General features: G+C 41.3%; 1 protein-coding gene and 1 long non-coding RNA gene across 4 annotated transcripts; one reads left to right on the forward strand and one right to left on the reverse strand.

Annotated features, from left to right (window-relative positions):
- Positions 1-988: 988 nt before the first annotated feature.
- Positions 989-15,511, reverse strand: zyx (zyxin). Of its 3 annotated transcripts, none has more exons than XM_084357387.1 (10): positions 15,294-15,511; positions 7,466-7,701; positions 6,117-6,376; positions 5,216-5,311; positions 3,889-4,470; positions 3,479-3,620; positions 2,852-3,021; positions 2,514-2,692; positions 1,979-2,099; positions 989-1,868 (listed from the first exon to the last, which is right to left on the reverse strand). In XM_084357387.1, exons 2-10 carry the CDS (start codon positions 7,686-7,688, stop codon positions 1,755-1,757), a joined length of 1,887 nt encoding a protein of 628 aa, XP_084213513.1. In that variant the 5' UTR covers positions 7,689-7,701; positions 15,294-15,511; the 3' UTR covers positions 989-1,754. The 3 variants fall into 3 exon arrangements, with proteins under 3 accessions (XP_084213513.1, XP_084213512.1, XP_084213514.1); XM_084357386.1 differs by lacking the exon at positions 15,294-15,511 and adding an exon at positions 14,763-15,087; XM_084357388.1 differs by lacking the exon at positions 15,294-15,511 and adding an exon at positions 14,593-14,707.
- Positions 14,586-19,115, forward strand: LOC311259948. Its single transcript, XR_014622960.1, has 3 exons — positions 14,586-14,663; positions 17,491-17,668; positions 17,791-19,115. It is a non-coding gene; the product is annotated as an uncharacterized lncRNA (long non-coding RNA).
- Positions 19,116-23,489: the final 4,374 nt, after the last annotated feature.

Raw genomic sequence — 23,489 nt, forward strand, 5'->3', positions numbered from 1 at the left:
GAACAAGTAACAACTGTTTTCTTATTGTGGAATGAATTTTTGTGGCTGCAAATCAGGCTCAATTCAAAAGGAACAATAGAATACAATAGTGGAGAAGGCACATCTCCAGGTAAAAAAGGAAACCAAATAATTGTAAGCATTTATCAATGAAATACAGTACAGTAAGTTAAGTATAAAATAGTATATAACCGACATGAACAGTACAAAAGAGGAATAATGGAAAGAATAGTGGTATTTACTGTAACAATACAGATCAAGACCAAAAACTGGGCTCAAACACAAAAAGATGATGAAACACATGAATGTCCAAACATTGAATCCCATAACTGTTTTATTGATTAACCTTTATCTTGCTGCTTAGACATATTTGGTCACTATGTCTTAACATCAGTTACCTAAAGCTCAAAGCTAATGCCTCTACTGTTCTACCACTCCTGTAAGGACAGGTTATTTTAGTACTGGTACTTATATAACCTTAACACTTAATGAAAAAAAAGGGTCCATAAATTAAATTATTTAAAGCAAGAAATTCCAAGAAAATGCATATCAAAAGCTACTGTTATGTTTCTAGATGGCTTCTACTTAGAAAACTAACTAAATTGATCATGTGTGGGGGCTTTAGAGTCAAAGTGACACTAAAAGGATTTTTTATTTCACTATGGAAATGTGCAACTATCACATAATAGGTCCTGTTTTCAGCCATGCAGCTGGCATTTGTAACTACACTGTTTTTTTTTATTATGAGATCCCTGGAATGGAATCTGTGCTTGGCAAATCTGTGCTTGTCTGTTTGTTCAAAATATGTGCATCCAAAAAGCATGCATCTAAAAATACGCTGTTAAATCAGCTCCGAACTATTTTTGAGAAGAAAATGGCTGATTTTTGTTCTAATCTCGCCCTTACACAGTATGCATGATCAAATAAGAGAGAGCAACGAGAGATAAGTCAACGCATGCCTGTAAATGATCAAGTTCACATCACACAAAAACTACGAGCAACATTCACTGTTTTAATCTTTTTTTTTTTGCAGTCAACGTTTAGCCCTCGATGACTTTAAAATGCTATCAAAGTAGATCGGCTGATATGAAGCACTTTGTAGACAGGAATGCATCATTAACCATGCTTGCAGGCACAACAACTGCCAAAGTGTTAAAGATATGCTCTACCGACAGCCAATCAGAGTGATGGAAGCTGCAGAATGGTCCCTGATACTCCTCTCCCCATGCTAACTATCTGTCACAGTAACACTGATATAGTTACATTGCTGCAAAGGGAAAGAGACCAGCCTTAAAGTCTTAAGAAGGAAATATTTCACTACATGATGCTACTAACAATATTGAGAAGAGATAAAGAAAGGCAACTTTTTATTCATCAGACTGCTCTTTTGACCAAACTGTTCTTGTGCAAGTTATGCTGGAATTTTTTAGCGTAAACATACAATTGGCACAAAAAATACCCTCTAGTACACAAAGAAGGCTACATGGGAGATTGGAGAATGATCAGGAGTGAAAGATGAGAGGAGTTTATTTCAATGCAGTACATTACTTCTGCACTGAAGTGGCGTTAACAGAGATGAAGGGAATACTACACTGTATCTGCATGCAAACATACCTTTTCACACAGCTCATTCACGCTCACACCTGCGCACATATACTGAATAAAGCCCTGTCGCAAAGGCAAAACCGGCAGCTGAATGAATCCTGTGCTTTTTGGATTTGGTTCATAGTTAATCTGAGTGATGCTGCTTCAGCCATTCACTGCGCAGCTTGCTTGGCTCGCTGGGTGTGGCACTTCATACACAGGATCCTACCATCCAATGGATAGCAGCCGTTTTCATCCGCTTCTATGGAGAGAGGGCGAGTGCAATCCTACAGAACATAAATACATTTCTTCATTAGCATTTTGTTTCTTTTAAGGGTGCACTGAAGAAATAAATAAAAATAATATTTTAATAAAATGTAATGTTTAAATGTCTTACCTCACAACGGTAACACTTAAGGTGGAAGTTCCTGTCGAGAGCCACCACTCGGACTGTCTCTTCGCTTCCCGCGGCTGGAATGATGGGTTCATTACAGCTCACACACAGAGGGGAGAAACGCCTGGAATAAAAAGGTGATGGCCTTCAGTTAAATTCTCACTCATTCACACCAAATTAACCATATCAAATATGATAATTCTGGGCCTGTTTCCTACTGATAGTGAGGATTAATCATGTTTGCACAATTCAATTATTTAATCCACAGTTTAGCATGCGACTTGTTATCAGCAGGAAATGGAGAGACAAGTTTCAGTTGGTTCGAATCAAATGAGTAAGAAGTGTTCCTGCCTGGTGCAAATGGAGAAATTGCTATGCTATTTCAAGTCTGGCTATCGTCAAAAATTGAGAAGAAAGATTTCGGTTTAGATTGTGTCTTGTGATTGTTGTTAAATAGATCGTGATGTTATTTTTTGGCCAGAACGCCCACCCCTGTATGGTCAGGTTAATCAGTGAGGCATAAATAGCCAGCATTCACCTGTGGTAATCCTGGACACAGTAGGGGTTGTTATTGTCATCAGTGATGAAAGGCGCCCCCTCAAGTACGCAGGAGCAGGTGCTGCAGCGGAAACAGTGGGCGTGGAAACACTGGCCCACCGCCTTCAGCACACGGTCTGTGATCTTCTCTCCACATCGGGAACACACCGCCAGGGAACTCTGAGGAGGAACAGAAAGAACATGAGATGTATGAAGCGACACTTTTTACTAAAAACACACAAAAGAAAACATAAAACTGTCATAATGTGAGTTGTAACTGTTGAAAGTTAAAATAATAAAAGAAAGACAATCATTATGTGCCTGTGTGTCTCTCCTCACCACATAGCAGTCCTCACACTGAGGTGAGCCGTCCCTGTCATAGAACTGCATGCCCTGCAGGGGGCGATGGCAGCTCATGCAACAGAAGCAGTTGGAGTGGAAGAGTTTATCCATGGCCCTCACTGCCGGCTGGGTACGGGAGAGAGCCTCGCCACACTTCCCACAAACCTCTAAAATGAGGAGAGAGAAAGGGGGTTTACAAAAGTACATATAATATATAATAATAATACATCCATCTTTCTAAATCATCACCTCTTGTGCTACTTACAGTATAATCTAATTAGCAAGGATAGTTTTGTGAAAATATTAATTGTAATAATATTAATAATGTTATGTATTTGTACTCGTACTCTTTTGCAAACAGTTTAATACAACACATGTGGCTTAATGGTCCACAAGGTCATATTTGTTATCAAACAGCAGATAAGGAGGAAAGAAACAGCAGCAAACAGAACCACAGTAGAGATAAATAAAAGTCTACAACACATACATTTTTGAAGATAAGAATGGACTGTGAATACATTTTATTATTTTATTATAATTCTCACATAACGCATCATTTTAGGAAATGACAAGTGTAATTAATCCAGAACCATGAATATTACAGCCACCACTGTGTGTGTGTACCTGTAGGAGGGGAGGTGATGACAGGTGCGTGTGTGTCCATGTCTTTAATGAAATCCTTGGTCATTCTCTCCAGCTCCTCCACTTCTCTCATATTCAGAGGAACACCTCCACCAGGGATCGCAACTGGGCCAGGTGGTGACGGCTGCTTGTACATGTACACACACACATACACACATAAGAGCCATTAGTACATACATATACATTATTTACATACCTACAACATGCCTTATAGAACATTTTGTTATTTATGACTGAGCAGTTTACCTTTAAAAACACTTACAGCATGTCCAGAGTATACGTAAATCTGATATGTTGCCTACAGACTAAATAATTTGTTCTTCCTGTGCTTTTCTACTGTATAAACAAAGCAAAGAGTGTCTCTGTGTAACTAAAATAAAACCGAAACATACCGTTGATGCAGGGGGTGTTTTCATTGGTTGGCTAAAAGAGGAGGGAGGAGACACCATCGTCTTGGGTTGAGGAGGAGGCACAGCAGCAGGAGGGTTTTGGTTTGCGTTCACCTGACTGGTAAAAGGAGAACTCTTAATGTGATTGAAGGCCGGGGCAGCCGCCATATTGTTTGGCTGAGCAGGAGGTGCTGGGGGAGCTGCTGGAGGTGGAGGGAAAGAGCTGGTGGCAGAGGAAGGGGAAGGGGAAGGTTTTGGTGTAACACTGATTGGGGTGGTGTTCTGGTTCAGGTTCTGGTTCAGTTTCTGTGCGAGGGCGGTTGATGATGTCGCCGTTCTCCCTCCGAAACCAGATTTGGGAGCCACAGCTGGAGCCTTAGCGAACGGCTGAGCAACAGCGGTTGGTGCAGAGTTGTTGTGATTGGCTTGTCGGTTTGTTCTGGCTTTGAGTTCTTCTGCCCAGGGTGCTGGAGGCGGGCGGTCTCCCATCTCAGGGGGTGGGAGGAAGGAGAGTGTCGGTTTGGGAGCAGTCGGAGGAGGAGCTGCAGGCTTGGGTGCTGGTGCTGCAGTATACTGGTTGGGTAACTGCGGATAAAAAGACAAACAATTCAAATGTTCTTTTCACAGGCTTATTCAGTGTGAGCCCATTCTGCACAAGCATTCAGCTTGTTCAGCAACACAAAACTTCCTTTCATCTTTTAACCATAATTCAACAGAGGAAGTTAATATCTAGTGTGTAACATTGCACACTGAAATGGTGCAAGCAGACACTTTTATTATGTTGAATGAGCTACTTTGATTAAAGTAAACATTGGAAGCGCTCCACAGTTTGTGCTTATCAGAAGTGCTTCGTCTTTCTGACATTTATTCTGTGGTTTTGAGCCAACGTTATTCTGCCGTGATCCAGTACCTCCCAGTTGGATAAAAACACTCTCCATTTATGGCCCTCTCACTGGGTCTCTGGCAGCACACTTTGGCTTCATCACACTCTCATGCTCCCCACTCAGTTCTGTGTGCATCACTCTCTCTCGCTCAGTGTGAATCACCAGCTACCTCACTGTTCGTTCCCTCTTTCAGGTCTGATGTGCTGTATATGCAGTTCACTTATCATTGAGCTTTCAACCTGAACAGATGAAGGGAGACTAATGAAACCAAGCTGGCATCTATCCAAACTATTTCCACTGACCTACCTTGCTGTTTTTCCCTTCTCTTCCCTCTGTGTGTGACTCATTCTCTTTTTCTACAGTGCGGCTCCTGTGAGTCAACGCCTGCTGTCATTTTCCCTCTCATCTGCTCTTTGGCTCATTTTTCTATCCGTAACGCTTTGTACCTTGGGGTTGAAAGGTCCCCTGGTCTCCATCTCAGACAGCAAGTCAGTCAGAGAGTCGAGCTGTTTGTCGAAGCTGGTCTGCTTTTCGATCAGTCTCTGGCGGAGGAAGACATAAAAATTATTTACACACATAAAGTGATCACAGTGAAGCAAAAGGAGGATGAGGTGAGGACGAGCCAAGAATAAAAAGGTGGATGACGATGTGAAATTGTTACAGACTGTTAGTAATGCCTCAAGAGAGTTTGGCTCTTTTATCAATTCCAAAATGCAGAATGAAATGTGGCAACGGTATAAAAAACTTCTGGCTGTTACTGGGGTGGAAAACCAAGAATGAAAAGACGAAACAAACAAACTCAATGAAGTAATTAATGATGTGAATGAATAAATGAATTTTACTTCCCTGGTTGGATGAAAGAGAATACTGATTAATTCAATTACTTAATTTCTGATTCATTGGATTGTTTGCTGAAAGGCACTGAATATGAGATGTTGTGCTATTTTCCTCAACGGTGGCTTACAACGTCTAATTCCCAACATGGATGTCTTTGTAGTCTGATAAACCAGCTGCTATTAAGCAGTCCTACAATAAACCTTTCTCCAATAAACCTTTTGTTACTTTTTTTTTGTTACTGTAAAAACTATTTCGGTAAAACAAATGGGTAATAATCCTGTTGGAAGCATGAAGCTGGGTGATTTACCCCAGACTAATGCTAATATAATTTGTGGGAAATTCTCAAAAGACAGTATTTCCTGCCAACACTCCATAGACTCACTATGGTCCTGCAACAATGTCCTCCAGTGTCCCAACTGATTATCAAATTATACTGAAATGCAGTTACATGCAGTGGAAGGAAGAAACATGCAGACAGGCAAAGCAACTTTAGATTCCATCATGACTCACCTGTGGGTTCCCAACAGCACTGGGAATACTGGTACCGGAGGTGGGGAGCGGCGGAGGGGGTGGGGGAGGAGGGGGAGAGGGGGAGGTAGGTGGACAGGCACTCTCCTCGGGGGGAGCTGGGAGAGGCAGGTCGTCTGCTACTGGAGGTGGGGCGGGGAAGGTGGGGGGGAAGGCGTCAGAGGCATTGGGTGTGGTTTGGCATTCGGGGGGAGGGGCTGGCAAATCATCATCCAGTGGAGGAGGAGGAGGGGGTGGGAAGTCTGACAGAAATGAGGAGGGTTGATTGGTTAAAAGCAGTGACAGAATTGTTTCTATAGGCCACAGTCACGCATACGCGAAATTGACATTAGCCTCCCATACATTTCTATTTTATGTGTACGAAAGGGCCAAAAAACCTTCACATCCAGTTCAATTTCTGTAAACTTTGACCGGCATGTGCTTTACACTCTGGACCAGCCAAATTCAGCACTGGGAGGCAATTTTCATTTGCCTACAGTCGCGTATGTGTGACTGCAGCCTCATACTTTACCAATCATTTATCAGATATACTGAGTGCTTTAACATCATAAGTTAATAGCAACAAAAAAAACAAACAAACAGCACAACAAAGGTAAAAAAAAAAACACAAAACAAAAAAAAACTCCAGTATTTGGCCATTTGGGAGGTATCTGATGAGCCAAGTTCTGCTTTGTAGGTGCTCTTCAGAGTATTCTTGTAAACAAATAAAATGTTTGTTTAGATTCACTGTTTCTGCTCTCCTTTCCAAAATGCACTGTGTGTATCCTTGAGGTCTTTGTTACAAACACGCTGAACAAATTTCTACCCTCATAAAACATTTGGGACTCAGATTTTTTATATATTTCAAATCCTGCACTGTTTACTTCCATGTTTGCTTGCAAGCAAGCAGCCTGTGTCCTCATACTCAATACACACAGAAAAGGGACCGCCTTGTAAAAACACTAATCCATAGTGGTCAAAATCTCCACAGGGTACCTTTAATTTGGCAAGGACTGACTGTGTCCATTATTTCTATCAGCTAACACGTCTTCAAATTCATTCTAGCGGAATAATTATGCACAGCTTTAAAAGCAAAAAAATAAAATTACCCCAAAAGCTAAGAAAACTCTAACTATCTCAACATTTGACTAAATGTCCGAAAGACAGAAATGATAGTAATTAACATAAAAACAACAGCACCACACAACTGAATCTATTATGTGCTCAACTGTGAAGCTCTGCATGCCATCGCGTAAAAAGCAGCAGGGTTGGGATTGGGAGGGCTGCTGACTGGTTATAACTTAAGATAGTCAGAAAAATGGTTCACAAAATAGTATAAATAATGTAAATACCATCACAGAGCGAAGGCGGTGGCGGAGGCAGATCTCCCACTCGACCAATCACAGCTGTGCCTATTGGTGTCGGTGATGGAGCGGAGGGTGGTGTCAGACTTTTGGGCCGTGGTGGTGCCACAGAAGCAAACTTCTTTGGCTGGTTGTAGAAGGACGGCGTGGTGACTTTGAAGTTCAGAGATGATGTCACCATGACCGGCTTGCTGCTGTTGGAGTCATCCATTTTGTGTGTTTATCTGTGGATGAATGGAAGAAACAGGATAATATTTATTTTTATAGCAAAAAGTTATGAACCAGGTTTGCAGTGAGGTTCAAACTCCAGACTCAGGAGTCACTCTCTCTCTCTCTCTCTCTCACCCCACATAATGACACCAGCATTAATCAGCTGACTAGTCAAAGGGCTTGCATTCCTTGGCAGTGTAAGCATGTCGAGTCTTTTGCTGGAGAATTAGTGGTGATGACACATCAACAAAACATTTGGCCAGTCCAAAGTGCATACTAATTGTAAGCAGATTTAGAGCATAATGCCTTAACAGTGAATAAGTGAGAAAATTAACAATACTCAGAGATACCAATTAAATTTGCTTGATGTTTTAGAGTTGTGTCGAAGGATAGTTGTCATTAAATGATGAGGCAGCTGTGGGAACAACTCACAACATTTTTAAAAGTAGAGTAATAAATGTTTCTTTCTCTCTGTTAGGTTTCCAACTTCAGAATGGCCAACAGCTTCCTAAAGTTGCAGCTTGATTTTTTCAATCTGTGCATATTGTTTAGCATTTCCTGGTAACTTCACCTATATTAACTGCAAAAACAGTCAACTATGAAGATTGGTACCTACTGTACACTTTATGACTGGGACACAGCTGTCTTGACCCCTGAAGTCTGAGAAAAACTAATTAAAATAGAGGTTTATTGTGGCTTGCAGTGTCTCTTAAAATGTAGTTTGGACTTGAACTATTTCTGGATTTAGTGAAATAGCATTAAAAAAAAAAAAAAAGTAACCAGCAGGCATTCTGCAAATCCAGTGTTACTCTTTAAGCTCTGGCAAATAGTTGACAGTGGAATGAGAGAAAAGTGTGTGAACATTTCCTCAGGCCATGTGTACAGAGCAGACATAGTGGCACTCCCAGATGCCGGAGACGGTTTACAATATTTAACACATGGCTGTTTACAGTGACATAAAAACACGATGACTGCAAGTTTTGTTTGAAGCGTGGACGATAGCAAAAAACTATCATAACATTTTCATGTGAGGTGCGTCAAAAAGAGGCTGAGCTCAAATATTTACTTCGCACATGCTGGTAGTTAAACAAATGTTGATGTTACTTCAGTGTCTCTATCGAGATTCCTCGCAAAGTCTGAACACATTTCCCTGAAGGCCACCGGCCCCGAACGTGACCTTTAGTCAAAAGTGTGGCTGTTCTTACTGACCTCCTCCACCAACGCACTAAAACACACAACTGTACACACACTGGCTGTCTTAACTCAGTGTTTAACAAAGTATTCGACCCTAAAGCTCTAAAATAACTGCATACTGCTCATAATAATAATAATGATTACAACTGAGACGATAATTAACACACTTGTGTTTGAACTTTTACAGGTTGTAAAAGATAAATGTCAGGCACAACACATAACCTGTAACAGAATGAGTCGCAGGTGGTAAAAGTTAGACAAATTGGAGAAAACATTTTCCAGCGCACAAACAATATGTGATTATCATCTCTTTGTTGTGTGGCATTTATCCTCTAAATCGTAACGAAGGCTACATGGCATTGATGCCTCCTTAAATGTCAAACTTACTATAAAAGAAGAGTGTTGTGATTATTTTCTCATCTATAATTCAATAGCACTTCAATAAATTCTCCATTTATTGTTTGTTCGCAAGACTAAAGCTTCACCAATCCTTGCAGCCAGAACAGATGAAAGAAAAACAGCGATTAAGGTAATTTCATGTGTCTTGATTCAGCTTTCTTGTGTTATTTTTAATACTTCTTTTAAAGTACGGGGGTTGAAGTGGATGGTTTTTACTTAAAAATGGAAATAAACATCCTAGTACGTTTGTAGTCAAATTTGCTGCTCTCAATAATAACATAATTGATGATGAGGTAAATAAAAGAGAACACTACAGAAAGAAAACAAAATATCAAAAATTGCAAATATTGAACTAACTGAAGGGGTAGCAGTTGTCTTTTATCCCATACACTAGGGCAATAAAATAGACTCCTTCTAGTTAAACTCACTTTATCTTAAGTTGTTACATTCAAATATACCCTGTGCACACACTGCTGAATTGTTGAGACATCTCCAAAAGCCACAGAAAACTTTGTTTGCACTGTGGGTTGAAATAGAGACTATCAGTGGTTTCCACCATTTAGATATAACTGAGTTTGCATTCGAGAAAATAACCTTTCCAAGAAGAGATCAAGTCTGACACAGCCTTAAATTATCATGCAGACCTGTTGCCAAGCTGAAATGAAAAAGTTAAACCAACCAGCAAATGTTTAAGTATTCAAGTAATTCATCCTCATTCCACTTTGTTGGGAAACACACGCAACGCTTCAAGTTCTGACAAGACAAGAAGCGCTTCGCTCATCAAAGAATCTCTGCTGCTCGTGATACAAGCAGCTTCTCTGACGTGAGAGAAGTGCAACGGCTTCTCTTCTGCTTCGTGTGTCAGCTTCCTTAAACGTACTAGGAAACTTTTAACTGATTATGAAACAGTCTCGATTTAATACTGATCCCTTTACATAACCTACATAAGCAAACAAGACTGTTCTGAACCATTATTATTGTTGCTCTTACATCTTATTCGGGTTTGATAAGTCATGAAATTGATATTTTTTTTTATTGGCGGAGTGCTGAGGATGAATTGAGGAGTCTCACTCTGTGGTCTGGTGATACAGCACAAAAATGTGTTACTTTATTTCAACGTCGTCAGCTTTTGTCCAAGTTATCTCCAGAATCAACAAAAAAATGAAGGTCCTTGAAGTAGCTTTAAATCAACATTTACTGACGTTGAACACTTTAAACCATATACAGTATATCCAAGGCCATGATGTCCTTTAGATATATGGAGGTGTCATCTGTTTCATTAGATAGTCTAAGATGTCCCATTATAAAACACTGATGTACTAAACCTCTTCAACACCACTTTAACTGTACAGCGACATCATTCATCATTTGTGTGTGCATGTACATGCATTTTTATCAGATATCTATGGTGTCCCTGAGGGTCATAATACAACAACATAATAAACTGTAACTGGTATTTGTCTAAAAACATGAAAAAATATACTGTCTCACCTTATTACATGATAAAACAGACATACATACACACACACACACATATAGAGCTACCTACGGTGGCCCTGAGGGTCAAAACACAAAATTTCACAAAACATGACATTTCAGAAAATATGACATTTTTGAAACGATTACATTTCACACTACGAAACATTTCAGGGAAAAAAAAACATTTCACAAAACATTTTTAGAAATGTTGTGTTTTCCAAAATACTGTTGTTTTGACCCTCAGGGCCACTGTAGTAGCTCTATATGTGTGTATGCACCAGTATGTTTATCATGTAACAAGGTATATGATTTAGACAAATACCAGTGGAAAGTTTCCTTTTTTTTCTCTTTTTCTTTTTTACAGCTTTCCAATCTTACTAGACACGAGAATGACAAGAAGAACAATCCCTGACGATGTGATCGGAGTACAACAGCATTATTGATTGAACATTCAGTGGAAAAAGCACTCCATTGGCATGAGACTCACTCTCAAATGTCACTGTCCCCTGAGTTACAAAAACATCAGCCTACAGAATCTTAGCTCCACTTCACTATCCCACTTAAATAATTCAGAAAATTGCTCCATGAATCAATAAGAGGAGGTGGTGAGGCTCTAATGGAGATGAAAACTGTTTTGGTTGCCAACTTTCTAAAAGGCACACAGGCAAATTGTGGTGGAGCACCTTGCATTAATGGAAAATGAAATAGCAAACCAAAGGAAAGAGACAAAGGATGGAGAAACAGCTGGCTACTTATTAACCTAGTATCAAGGCCTACTTCAAGTTGAATGGGAGTGGACAGTTAATGCAAAAACAGATTGACTGGTTACGGTCAAGATAAAGATCTTGGATCAATTAACGTTTGCAAAGGATGAATATTAACAAAGTACTTGAAACAGCACACATGGTGCTATGGCTTTCTAAAAGGAGTGCTTGACAAGGGTGGGTATAGACGGTGATTTAATCTTGTTGTTGAAGTACTTAAAAACTACCTTGTTTCTAAGAGACAATATGCAATAGTCCTCTCAATTATTCAACACTGATGATAACTTGTGGTCAGGTTCCATCTGTTTCTTCATACGGTCCTGAGGGGTTTAATACGATGAGATCAGCTCCACACTCAGCTCCAGAGGTCCTACTGCAAATCTATCTTGAAACCTGATCCTTGAGATGAGAGAGACCCTCGACTGAGGAACATATTTGGCGCTACAACTCAATGACATCACCTTTTTTTGTTTCTCTCCATTCAGCCTCTCTTTGCTTGTTTTCCTCTTTTTTTGTACTCCCTAAATAATGATGAAGTGCCTGTGTCAAGCTCTGGCTCGCTCTCACAATCTGATGTATAGACTGGTGTTGTGTGGTGGACCACAACCATTTTATCTCTTTCACTCTCATGCTTTCCCCAACCTCATCATTCATCTCTCACCCACCACTTGGACTGAATGACATCATTTGGGGCTGCTTTTAATCATTCTACTTTACAGCTGTGATGGAGGATGGCACTGTGTAGACTTTAGATATGTACGGCCCCAGCATAAATTACATACTGTTCTCTGTGTAAACTCCACATGGCAAGACAGCTTTTACAGGCTAGAAAATTGGTTCTCAACCCTAGTTTGGGTACAACAGCCAAGTTTACAGATTTACACATGAATGTACTCAACCTAACTACCTTAAAGGATATACTAAAAAGAGCATGGCTGCAGACTTGAGACTCGGCACTCATATGGACTGTTAAACAGTGCAAACAAACACAATTAAAACTCAGCTCTTTTTGTGCCACACTTTCTATAATCGTTTGTGTTTGTCAAAGTTTCACACAAACACCCACCTTCCTCTGAGGGCACAGACTACGTGATGCAGCAGCTGTTGACGAGAGAGCTTCACACTTTTCATAGGAAAACTGTTCAACTCAGCAGTGCTTTATTACTCTGTGGTAATGGAGGAACTAAATGTGGTTCATAAACTGTGCTTCTGCTTTTTAAAAGGTCATATGTGTCGAAGTCTTCTTTGTCCTCATCTTCTCTAAAACCAAAACATCTACCTATTGTGAGAAGACACATAGAGACATCTTCTTCAAGTACCAACACCAAAACAACACCAGTATAGCTAAGGGTCCCAAATCAGTAAGAAGTTCATTAGTTGCCTGCTAAATATATATGATTGGCAAATGCCCCAAATTTTCTGATTTCAGCTCCTAAAATCTGATAATTTTCTGGTCTCCTTAGTCCTCTATAGTGAACAGTGAACTAAATATCTTTAGTTATCAACAGTTTTTCGCCTTTTTCTCACATTTTATAGATCAAACAACTAAACGAATAATCAAGTAAGTGACAGACAGATTATCGATAATGAAAATAATCTTTAGTTGCAGCTCTTAAAACAGTAGACAAATCAAATAAAACCAGAGACTCAGTTCCACATTTATAAAAATGCAGGTATCATAATAAATAACCTGAAGAGAAACCTAAACAGTTTCCAATTCTTTCCATGTCTAGTCAGTCATTGTATCATTGACCGGCGTGTTGTTGATGAAACTCTCCATTGTTCGGATGCTAATAGCACACCCAGTTTCTGGGGAAGCGTGTCTAGGCCGGGGGTCACTAATGCGGGGACAAACAACCCTATTAAGTCCAGTCTTACAGGTCACTGGACATGCATGCAGCACCAGTGTTACGCTCACTCTCAGACTACAGTTAGATGAATGATTGAACAGACAGCGTTTCAAAACTGGTAATAACATCAGCGAATGGGCTCAGTGTCAAGCTCTCACCCAAACACAACCTTATCTGCTCGCACTGACATACACTAGAATGGAGCAGGCCAAACAAGAGTCACAAGACACAATCAAGGAGCCAGACATGCTTTGATTCTGGGCAAAGGGATGCCCTAAAATAGCCCGTTTATCTTGACTCACGTAGGCTACAATTAAGGGAGGATTCCTCATCACCCAAGTCAAGAAGATTGAGCACATAGCTGTTCATAGATCATCTTCATTCACAGATTAAATCTCTGTCTTTTCAAACACAAGCACCACACTAACCACAGGCAAACCCAAGCCCGAGCCTTCTTGTTACAAGTTATTCTTAAACACGGCTCTCTGTGGTCTTGGGTTGAGGCTCCCCTCCTATTTTGTTGATGAAAAGGCAAATTAGAGAGGCAAGGCACAAACACTGATAATCACAGGATTTTCACATTGAAAATCCTGTGATGAAATGGCCTTAATTCTCATGTATTCTCCCACCGTCCTCTGTTTAGTGCAGAGAGCTGTGGCACATCTCTTCACATCCACTCATACATGACCTGAAACCCAATTAGGCAGCAATATAGCTAGCTTAATTGTGAAGACTATACTTGCAGGCCTCCTCAAACGTGGCACCTGACAACAGATTTCCATGTAATTGGCACTATCAATAAGTTAAACATACTGTGCCAGGGTGCTCCACCCACCTCCCTCCATTGATTAGACAGGGTTAGCCAACTGTTAGCCACTGCTCTGACAGCTGACAGCTACGGGTGAGCGGTCACAAACACAGCAAATGAAGGCAGACAGCTATAGGTTAATTAAACACAACCTTTCACCACTAACTAGCAATATACAGAAGAGGGACAACGGAGGTTTCTAGCTCTAGCTCAAGCTGAAGCATGGACGTCATGGACTAGCTAGGTGGCTAAGAGGACAAATCACGTTTATGTTAACATTAGCCTACAGAGTGTTCGTTACCTACGCTCGGTAACGTTAGCTCGTCTTCCAGGTTGAATCAGGTCATAGCTTCAACACACGTTAGCGCAGACATTTAATCCACACACGGTTGAATGAGAAATCCCACTGACCTGCGAGTGTGAGGACCAGCCACCTTTTCTTTGACGATAAACCTCTCTGGCTTGTCATCAATCACACCACGGTAATGTTAGCTTCACTCGCACACACCCCTAACCGCCACTCCTGAGCTTCGGTCAGTTAGTTTCGGAGGCGAAACGCCGCCCCATTTTTTTTTTCTTACCTCATATGGCAAAGAAGACGGCTTCCCTTAGATGTGCTGTCATCAAGTTTAGTAATTTCGCTACTCTCTGAAGTGCATTATCGCTCACAGCTGCATTGCTAACAAGCTAGCTAGCTTGCTTGGTCAACTTTTTAGCTGGACTTCCTGTTGGAGCTTCCGCATAGCGCGATCCTTATCGCTCGGTGTCCATCAGCTGGTGTTGCAGCGTACAGTGCAGTTCAGAGAGATTTGTGCTCATTCACCCACCAAAAGGTATCTTTCAACAGGGAGTCTGCAGTAGTTTTTTTATATGTCACGTATAGCATAACCCACAGTGGTTGTCACTTCACAAAGATGTCATTCCCTGAGGTGGTAACAGCACCCTTCACCTTGTGATCAATAACTCTGTGCCATCATGATCCACGCATTGACAAAAGACTTTACCTTATTAGGTAATCTCCAACAGTCTGCCCCCCTCCCAAAAAAAAATATATGACATGCCAGCTATTATCCTCATTCACACACACACACACACACACACACTGTACTCACCCTGTTACTGCAGCTTCACTGTGAATCTCCCTTTTCCTTCCCCCTCTTCCTTTTGTTCTGCTTTTTCTCTTGGTCCAGGCTGAGTAAGAGTTGACTGTAATGGTAACTTCTCTTTCTCTCTTCCCCTCTCCAGCTATTAGACCCTCCCCCTGTGCTTTTCGGTCTGGAAAAGGAATGACACCATCCTTCCAAACAAGTTCTTTCTCGTTGGACTTTGGCTCAGGACTTGTGTATTACTATGTAAACAGCACCTCTCTCTCTCTCTCTCTCTCTCTCTCTCTCTCTCTGTGAGTGTGTGTGTATATATGTGTGTGTGTGTGTTCATAAACTGTCCAGTCAGACCCCTCCTCCTCCTCCTGCTCTCCTTTCTCTCTGGATTCTTGCAGCATTCTTCAGTCAATGACATCAACCCTGTTGCCTCTCCTTGTAAGGTCAGACCGAGGGAATGAGAGAGCGAGAGGGAGGGAGAGATAATGGGGCTAGAGGCTTGATTAGATACAGGCACTGAAAGCGGTCAGGGTTTTCAAACACAAGAAGGCATAACTGCTGAAGAAAGTATGTTCAGAAAGGGCTTGGCTGTGGAGAAGTTTCACTATTTCAGCTTTATTTACTGGCAGGAAAAAAATAAGGCAGGTTTTTATGCTTTTCTTCCACTTGCCTCGACAGGCAAAGCCGAGGATCAGATTGTAAAGGCGTTATTGTGTCTGCCAAGTGCGCTGCCACATCGTTATTTGCTTTGCACTAAGGCAGTAAACATGCAGAGGCTTAGACTGCTCCTCTGTACACGATTAGTACGCCTGATTATAGAGAGTAAGTACTTTTTATGGCTCTCTCTGAAGTCTTACTGTTGTTCTTCCTGACAATAAGGATGTGATCGCCCTCAAACTGGTGTTAAATGACACCTCCCATCCTGCACATCAGCCACTTCTATGACTTAATATCCTTTTGTGTGTCACCCACCCACACACACCACACTCACACAGACATCATGCTCTTGAAACCCACATTTTTTATCTTATCACACTTTCAGGTGTCGTCATTGCTTGTACCAAGCAAACAACGGAAACATTTCTATATTCATTTTAATGTTATTCTGACATTTGTTATATTACATTTTTAATTTTAGTGAGTGAGAGTGAGATGTTTCACCCTCTTCCTTATACAAAACAATTCAAGATTTTGCTTGAATTAATGTTAATTCTGTGTTATAGCTGAATAACAGGTCAGTTATTAAGGTAAAATACTTTTCTGTTTTTCTTATGTGACAATAAACTGAATATCTTCAGTTTTTAGAAAGGTGGTTGTACAAAACAAGCAATTTAATTATGTGTGACTTTTATTTTACGACATTTTATAGACTTAAAACTACTTAAAATTAGAAAATGAGAAATGTGATCCTCTGATGGGATCACACCAGCCAAACTAACCCATGACTATTCAGTAGTGATTACGTTATTATTTGAGACCACACCCATCTTTGAACTTGGCCTTCATTTTTATCTTGACTACACACCTGTAAAGTTTCATGACAGCTTCTTACACGGTTGTGACGACAAAATCTGTACACACACAGACAGGGTGAAAACAACACCGGCTGCACAAGAGAATGTGGGCCAGGGGTGTAACATTGGGGGCCAGTAGCCCCTCTCCTACAACCAACCTCCCTAGTTCTGGCCCCCTTGCTCGGTTGACACCCATCTTCTAATTTGGCCTCATTGTGATCTCAGCTGCACACCTGTAACGTGTGGTGACTGTATTTTGCACAGCTGTGAAGCTGTCACGCTGACAAAAATCTATCCACAGACCGACGGTAGACATATAATCACTTGGCGAAATACCCCAAATCGCTTCTGAGGAAGTTTCCATTACAAAAGGTGCCTCATGGACCACATTTAGCTATGATGAGAGACACACACAGAGACTCACCAAACAAAACCATAATCAGCAGATTAGTCATCTCGTCCTACTGTCAAGTTTTTTCTCTGTCATATCTTTACTAATGATAACATTTTCAAATTAATGTCTTTCAATTGAATGAGGTCATTTCTTCTGCACTTTTTATTCTGACTCATGGCACCTCTACAAGATTGCTGATCATCAGATGAAGTTCAGGTTGTGAAACTATAGGCTACAATCAAACCCATGCAGTAACCGTTGTGTAACCTGTTGCTGCCTGATTCATGTCTATGACCTACAGGGAGTGGTCATTGGGGTCTTTGATAGCCTATTGTCCCGCAAGGAATGTTTCCAGTCTCTCCCCACTTCCACTGGGACAAAAATCTGTGTCGGATTTCCACTCAGAGATTTCCACAGCAACTCTGGTGCTGAGAGAAAAAAAAAAGCACATCCCATCCTGGCTGCCGGCTCTCATGCAGGTGATATGCGAAGGGAAGAGGTCGTTCAGAAATCCAGCCAATTCATGGGCTTGCTTTCTGTCTGAGGGGAGTAAGGAAGCTGAAATGACAGACGTGTAACACTCTTCTGCCCTTTTTTTCAGCCAGCTGCAAGCATCAGGTGGTGACTGAAGTTTGGAAAGTTTGGATCAGGCAGGGAGAAGGCAGCTCTGGGGTCCAGTCAGTCTGGAGGTAAAACAAAAAAAAAGAAAGTAACAGGAGGCCGTCAGAATCAGAGCCAGACAGGCTGGAATGCAGCCAAACCTTGGAATGAACAGTTCCTCTCCCCCTCCCTCTCTTAAGTGCCATACTTCTCTCTCCCTCCTTCTCCATCTCTCTTCTTTATGCTGCATTTTTTCCCCCAATTTTCTCCCCCAATCCCTCTATTTCCCAGTCAGCCCTCCATACGCTGCACTTTTATTTCCCTTCCCATCTTTCTTTCCGCTCCACCCTTCCCACCTCCCACTGCTCATGTGAGTCAGAACCTGCCCATAATACCACAGTGATCAGAGTTAATATCCTGATCTTGGATCATTCCTGATCTGCACAGAGGCATAGTCTCTTTCTCTCTCTCTCTTTCTCTCTTTCTCTCTGGACACACTCATTTTCTCAACAAAGGAAAAGTTGGAAACCACTTGAATGTAAGGTAAATGTTTTTAATCGCTCACACCCAAAGGCAAAGAACATGGGCATGGCAGAGAAGGCTGTATGTTTGTGTTCTGTCTGAGCAGCTAAAAATTATAATTCTGTCATGCTTTCCACTTTTCCTCCATTGATATAAAATGTTGCACATACAAATTACTTGATGTGAGAATTGCGTTTTCAAGCTTTCAAATTTGAACAAAATGTACAAATAAACACACTGGTCCAGGCCCTTGCAACCCCAGGCCCCACATGCACAAGAAAACACACAATCAAAGGTGTTTTTCAAAGGTTAGACAAAGATGGTTGCATTATTTTATAACAGTTCCACCACCAGTTTTCATGTCTATGTCATCCAAATAAGGCTTGTATATCTTTCCAAGACTAAACATGAGCTTTTACTGTAGCTGTAGAGAGTGGGGGTTCAGACTTCCATATAGGGTTGTTCTGATGCCAATACCGGTATGGGAAAATGCCTCCTACACAGCCTTTAATGCTGGAATTGGTATTGTCGATATATTTTTAATAACAAACTGCAGGGGTGGTGAATAATGTAGGCCTGAGGCGGTTAAGCCTTACATAAATTTACTGCTAACTATTATTCATATTTAGTGACGTCGGATCGCAGTTACATCCACAGGCTAATCCACGGATTGGGAGGCCTGATCATAAAATCAACATTATGATTAATAGCAGATGGGATGTAAATATTAGTTATATTACCTGCAGCAATCCCCCAGTGGCAGTAACATAAGTGCGTCCCCCGTGTACATGTACGCACGAGACACAGCAGTTTAATTTCAGCGATTATTTAAATCTATCGACAGAATCGGTCAGAATCTAATGTGATTTAATTTTCCGTGTTCTTACACACATCCCAAAGGACACACACACAGACAGTCCAGATTCATACAGTGAAATTGTTTGGAGTAAAGCAGCTGTCCACCAGATAAATCCTGAGCTCCATCAGAGCTGTCTAAAAAATATTTATTTCAGCAGTTAAAAGTTGAATTCTGTTTCCTCTGGAGAGTTTCCTCTGTCCTGCCAAGTTTGTAACTATAGTTTTTAGTTTTGCTGCTTAAATGTGCCATGATACTTGCTGTAGTGACATTACTGCACGCAAGGAAAGGTTTAAAATACACAAAAAAAACCCAACAAGTATGAAAGAGCTTTATCCGTGCTGGATCTTGCCTTCCTTAAAACCGTAAACAGCTGTTTTTTATGCACCTCCTCTATTGATTTTGAGTGATTCTTGTGAATGCTCCAATAAATAAATGTACATAAATAGCTTTGTTTGTGATGACATTTTATTTTATCTTATATTCTTTTCGCTATAATCAACACTAACTAGCTTCCCTTAAAAACTAAAGATACAGTTCAAGATACAGTTGATGAAAGAGGCTTTAAAATAGTACAAACTACAAATCTTCCGCAATATTGTATAAGCATAAAGTGTAGCCTGCAATGGACGACGATAGCTATGCCCGCAAAGCATAAACCATTTAGCCATCAAGCAGAAATTCCCGGCGTACTGTAGACAGGATGAAAACCTGCATACTTGAGACAGAACATGGTCTCTTCACTCAGCACCCGGAGGAAAAATCTCTCTGCTGCCAAACTGGCTTCCATTCAAAGCCAGTGTGAGACTGCAGTGGCCCAGTCCCACCAGCAGGTGTCAGACTGATACACAGCATTACTGTGGCGTGCACAGCCAGACTAAAAATGCCTCTAGGGAAGAAGATTCTCCAAGAGTCTCTGACAGAAAGCAAATCCACATCATCCAGAGATGTGATAAAGGACAGCAGGGTGTGTGAAGAGGAGTCACACAGAAACTGACACATAAGAGACTTTTGAGGAGAATGTTTGAAATGATAAAATAGCTGGACACATGAGCAGCAGGAGGATGAACAGTGCAGCCGCAGTGGTGGGTGGTGGAGGTCCAGACAAGGAGGGCCGGAGCGGGAGAGAATGTGGGGTAATGTGCAGGAGAGAGGGAAAGAGGATTGTAAATAATGGAGGAGAGTTGGGAACTCCTCATACGCAAGGTCTTGTGTGAGTGCACAAACACACACACGGACATCATGAGCACAGAGACTCCTCATACCACCCACGCACACATAAAACACCCCAAAAATTGTGTGTGTGTGTTGAAAAAAATCCTGCCAGCCCAAGGCAGCAAGTAATAATACACATAAAGTGTATCTCCCACCGGCTAACACAAAGCTAATCAGATAAGCACAGCCATTAGAGAACACCGTATGAGAGGCTGCCTCTTTTCATAACAACATTTATATCTCTCCCTCGTCCCCACCCACCTTCTACGCCCCTTCTCTCCTCAAAAACAAGCCACATAATTTCCTCCCCCTCATTTTACTTCCCGTTTCATCTTCTTCTCGTCTCTCTCTCCGTCCACTCTCCCCCCCCTTCGCTTCTCCTTCCCCACATAGTTTCTCTTCTTCTTTTTCATATGTGAAACCCAATGCAGACACACACACACACACACACACACACACACACACACACACACACATTCTCCCTCTAACTAACTTGGTGGCTCCTTGAGGGCAGATGCGTAACATGTGGTTTCAATTAACACATGTAATAACACACTCTAGCAGCAGTTAGGCTCAGTGGAGCACAGAAGGAAGGTATGTGGAAAGAAGTGGGCAGTGATGAGGAAAAGACAACGGGCAATAGATATTTGCACGTTTAAGAGCATCTTAAACCAGTCAGAGCTAGTTTTCTCTAAAGAAAAATGATTCTCTAACCTTTAGAACGACTTTTCTAAACAGGCATTTCCATTCATCAGCGCAGAACATCTTTACAGTGCTTGAATGAGACAGTATTAAAGCTGTTATTCATTATCCTTGAGGTGCAACCTACATAACAGCCTGGAGCTGATAGACAGATAGTGACAGGTACATGAAAGTCACTGATTACAGGAATGAGGTCTGTGTGGGTCCCTGAGATAATATTAAACAGAGGCTGCTGCATTTAAATTCCACACAGCATCTTCGCCCCAGATAAGAAAACAAGAGACGTGCTGACAGGAACATGGTAGAAGTCGTACGTGTCATGTGTTGCAGGGAGGTTTCATGTTATTGCACATGCTTTGTTAGTATGTGGAAGACTTAGACAGGCGGTTAGAGGTAGTCATCGCTGTGTCATGAGTGAGATTAGTGTAAAGAATTTCTTCCCTCTGTGGCTGACCTTGTCTCGCATCGACGGCCCGTATCATAGATCACCATGTTGTCACAGGTGTACTGTATAGATACGAAGCATTAGAGTGTGCGTAATCAGGCTGCAACAAACGAGTATTTTCATTAGGGGTCGACCGATGTGGCTTTTCCAGGGTCGATACCAATAGGATTACTAGAAATCAAGGAGACCAGTAACTGATATTTGGAAACAATATTCATTTAGAGTAAAAATGACAATCTTACTGTTCTTACGTACAATTTTCAGATAGTTTTCTTGAGTATTTCCATTTTCTGCTACTTTGTACTTCCTCTCAGCTACATTTAGAAGATAAATGTAGTTACTAGTTACTTTGCAGATTCAGATTATTCACTGTTTATAGGCTGTTAACTGTGGCGTGTTATCAATCAGAGATTGTTGTAGGTGGGACATTGTGTGAGAGGATGCTGCATCAGAGCCAAAGTAGCACATTTTTAAATTAGTTTATTTTATCGCCAATCTGACAGAGAAATCACTGATAATCAGAGAAATGCTGAATATCTGCCCCAATAACTGTCCAGGCCGATAATCGGTCTATCCCTAATGTTCATCATAGATTCATCTAAAGCTCTCTATTTTTTATATCCCTATCTATGTCCCTATTTTATTAAGCCTCAAAAATGCAGAGAAAAATGGCTCAAGATTTTCTAGAGCTCAAGATTACATCATAAAATGTCTTGGAGTAGTTCAACCAACCAAAAGATATTCAATTCATTGTGATGTAAGAGAATGAAAGCAGCACAATCTCTCATTTAAGAAGCTGGTTTGCCATATGTGCTTGCAAAAGTAGTTGATTGAAAATAAAAATGGCACGAAAATCACTTGACATCACAGTTTTTTAGGAAAGAACGTTGTGCAGACGGAGATGGGAGTGCAGACTGAAGGTGTTGAATGTATTTCCCCACATCAAATTAACTTTTTCTTTTGTGAGGGATACCGTGGACAAGCTGTGCTGTCAGTCATGGGGACGGGCTTAGGATTTTGAAATGAAAATACGCTCCAACCTTGTGGCAATTCAAAATAAACCGGAAATCAATAAAGGACTGTACTTTAGCGAGCTAGACAGCTCCTTCAAGTCACTCGTGAAGATATTCATGATTCATGATTATCCTGTTAATGGAAAATTCACCACAATCAACTTTTCCTGAGTGTTTTTACGCTCTTTGTGAGCGTCTCAGTTGTCTGACTGAGCTTGTGCACTTTGATACAGAAGAGTGTGTGAAAGAAAATGAGATCCAAATATGAGTCACACTGACGAGGGACAACAGGTAGAGCAGGACGGACACACCGAGGGTTAACTGAGGATTTTAGTGAGGGCGCTGTGACAAGAGACAGATGACTGAATCATTATACGGACTTCCAGACAGTGTTGGGCAGATGGAGGGGGAATAGAGCCAGAGAGGGAGACAGGGGGTCGAAGACAATATACTCATTCTGCAATTACTCATATCAGAGGGGAGTAGTCCTGTTGTTTTTTTACCAACAACCCTGAGTAAAGCTGACCCCTCCAGCAGCCTACAGCCACGTCTCCTCTGTCCCAGTGGGAGAGAGGAGACACACATCTATATATAAACTCACAGCGCAGGGATTGGCTGGATTATGTATGATTTGTTATGTCTGGCAAGTCACACATCCACTTTAAACCCTTTCTTGCTATACCCATGCCCCTACATCTCTTTTTCGCATCTGTTTAATTCTCAAACTAGGCGGTTAGATTGTTGTCTTTTTCCTGCGGCCATTCTGGAGTGCTAATTCGTATTTCACACAGCATCGTCTCCACACCTCTCCCGCACATTACTCAACTGTTCTTTGCTTTCCTTCCCATCACCCCCCCACCCCCCCACCCCCATCTGCCCATGTTGTCTTTGTCTGTCTGTCCTTCCATCTGTCATGCTGTCTTCCTCTCTCTTTCTTCTTTCGCCCC

The sequence above is a fragment of the Pagrus pagrus genome, assembly GCF_965226575.1.
Source record: "Pagrus pagrus genome assembly, chromosome: 7".
In the NCBI taxonomy this organism is placed as follows: Eukaryota; Metazoa; Chordata; class Actinopteri; order Spariformes; family Sparidae; genus Pagrus; species Pagrus pagrus.

Excerpts from the sequence above, each read along its gene's own strand:
- zyx (XM_084357387.1), bottom strand. The coding sequence starts at position 7,688 with ATGGATGACTCCAACAGCAGCAAGCCGGTCATGGTGACATCATCTCTG. Across the intron at positions 3,022-3,478 it reads CATCACCTCCCCTCCTACAG|AGGTTTGTGGGAAGTGTGGC; the intron begins GTACACACACAC and ends TCCTCATTTTAG. Across the intron at positions 2,100-2,513 it reads TGTGTCCAGGATTACCACAG|GCGTTTCTCCCCTCTGTGTG; the intron begins GTGAATGCTGGC and ends TTTTTATTCCAG.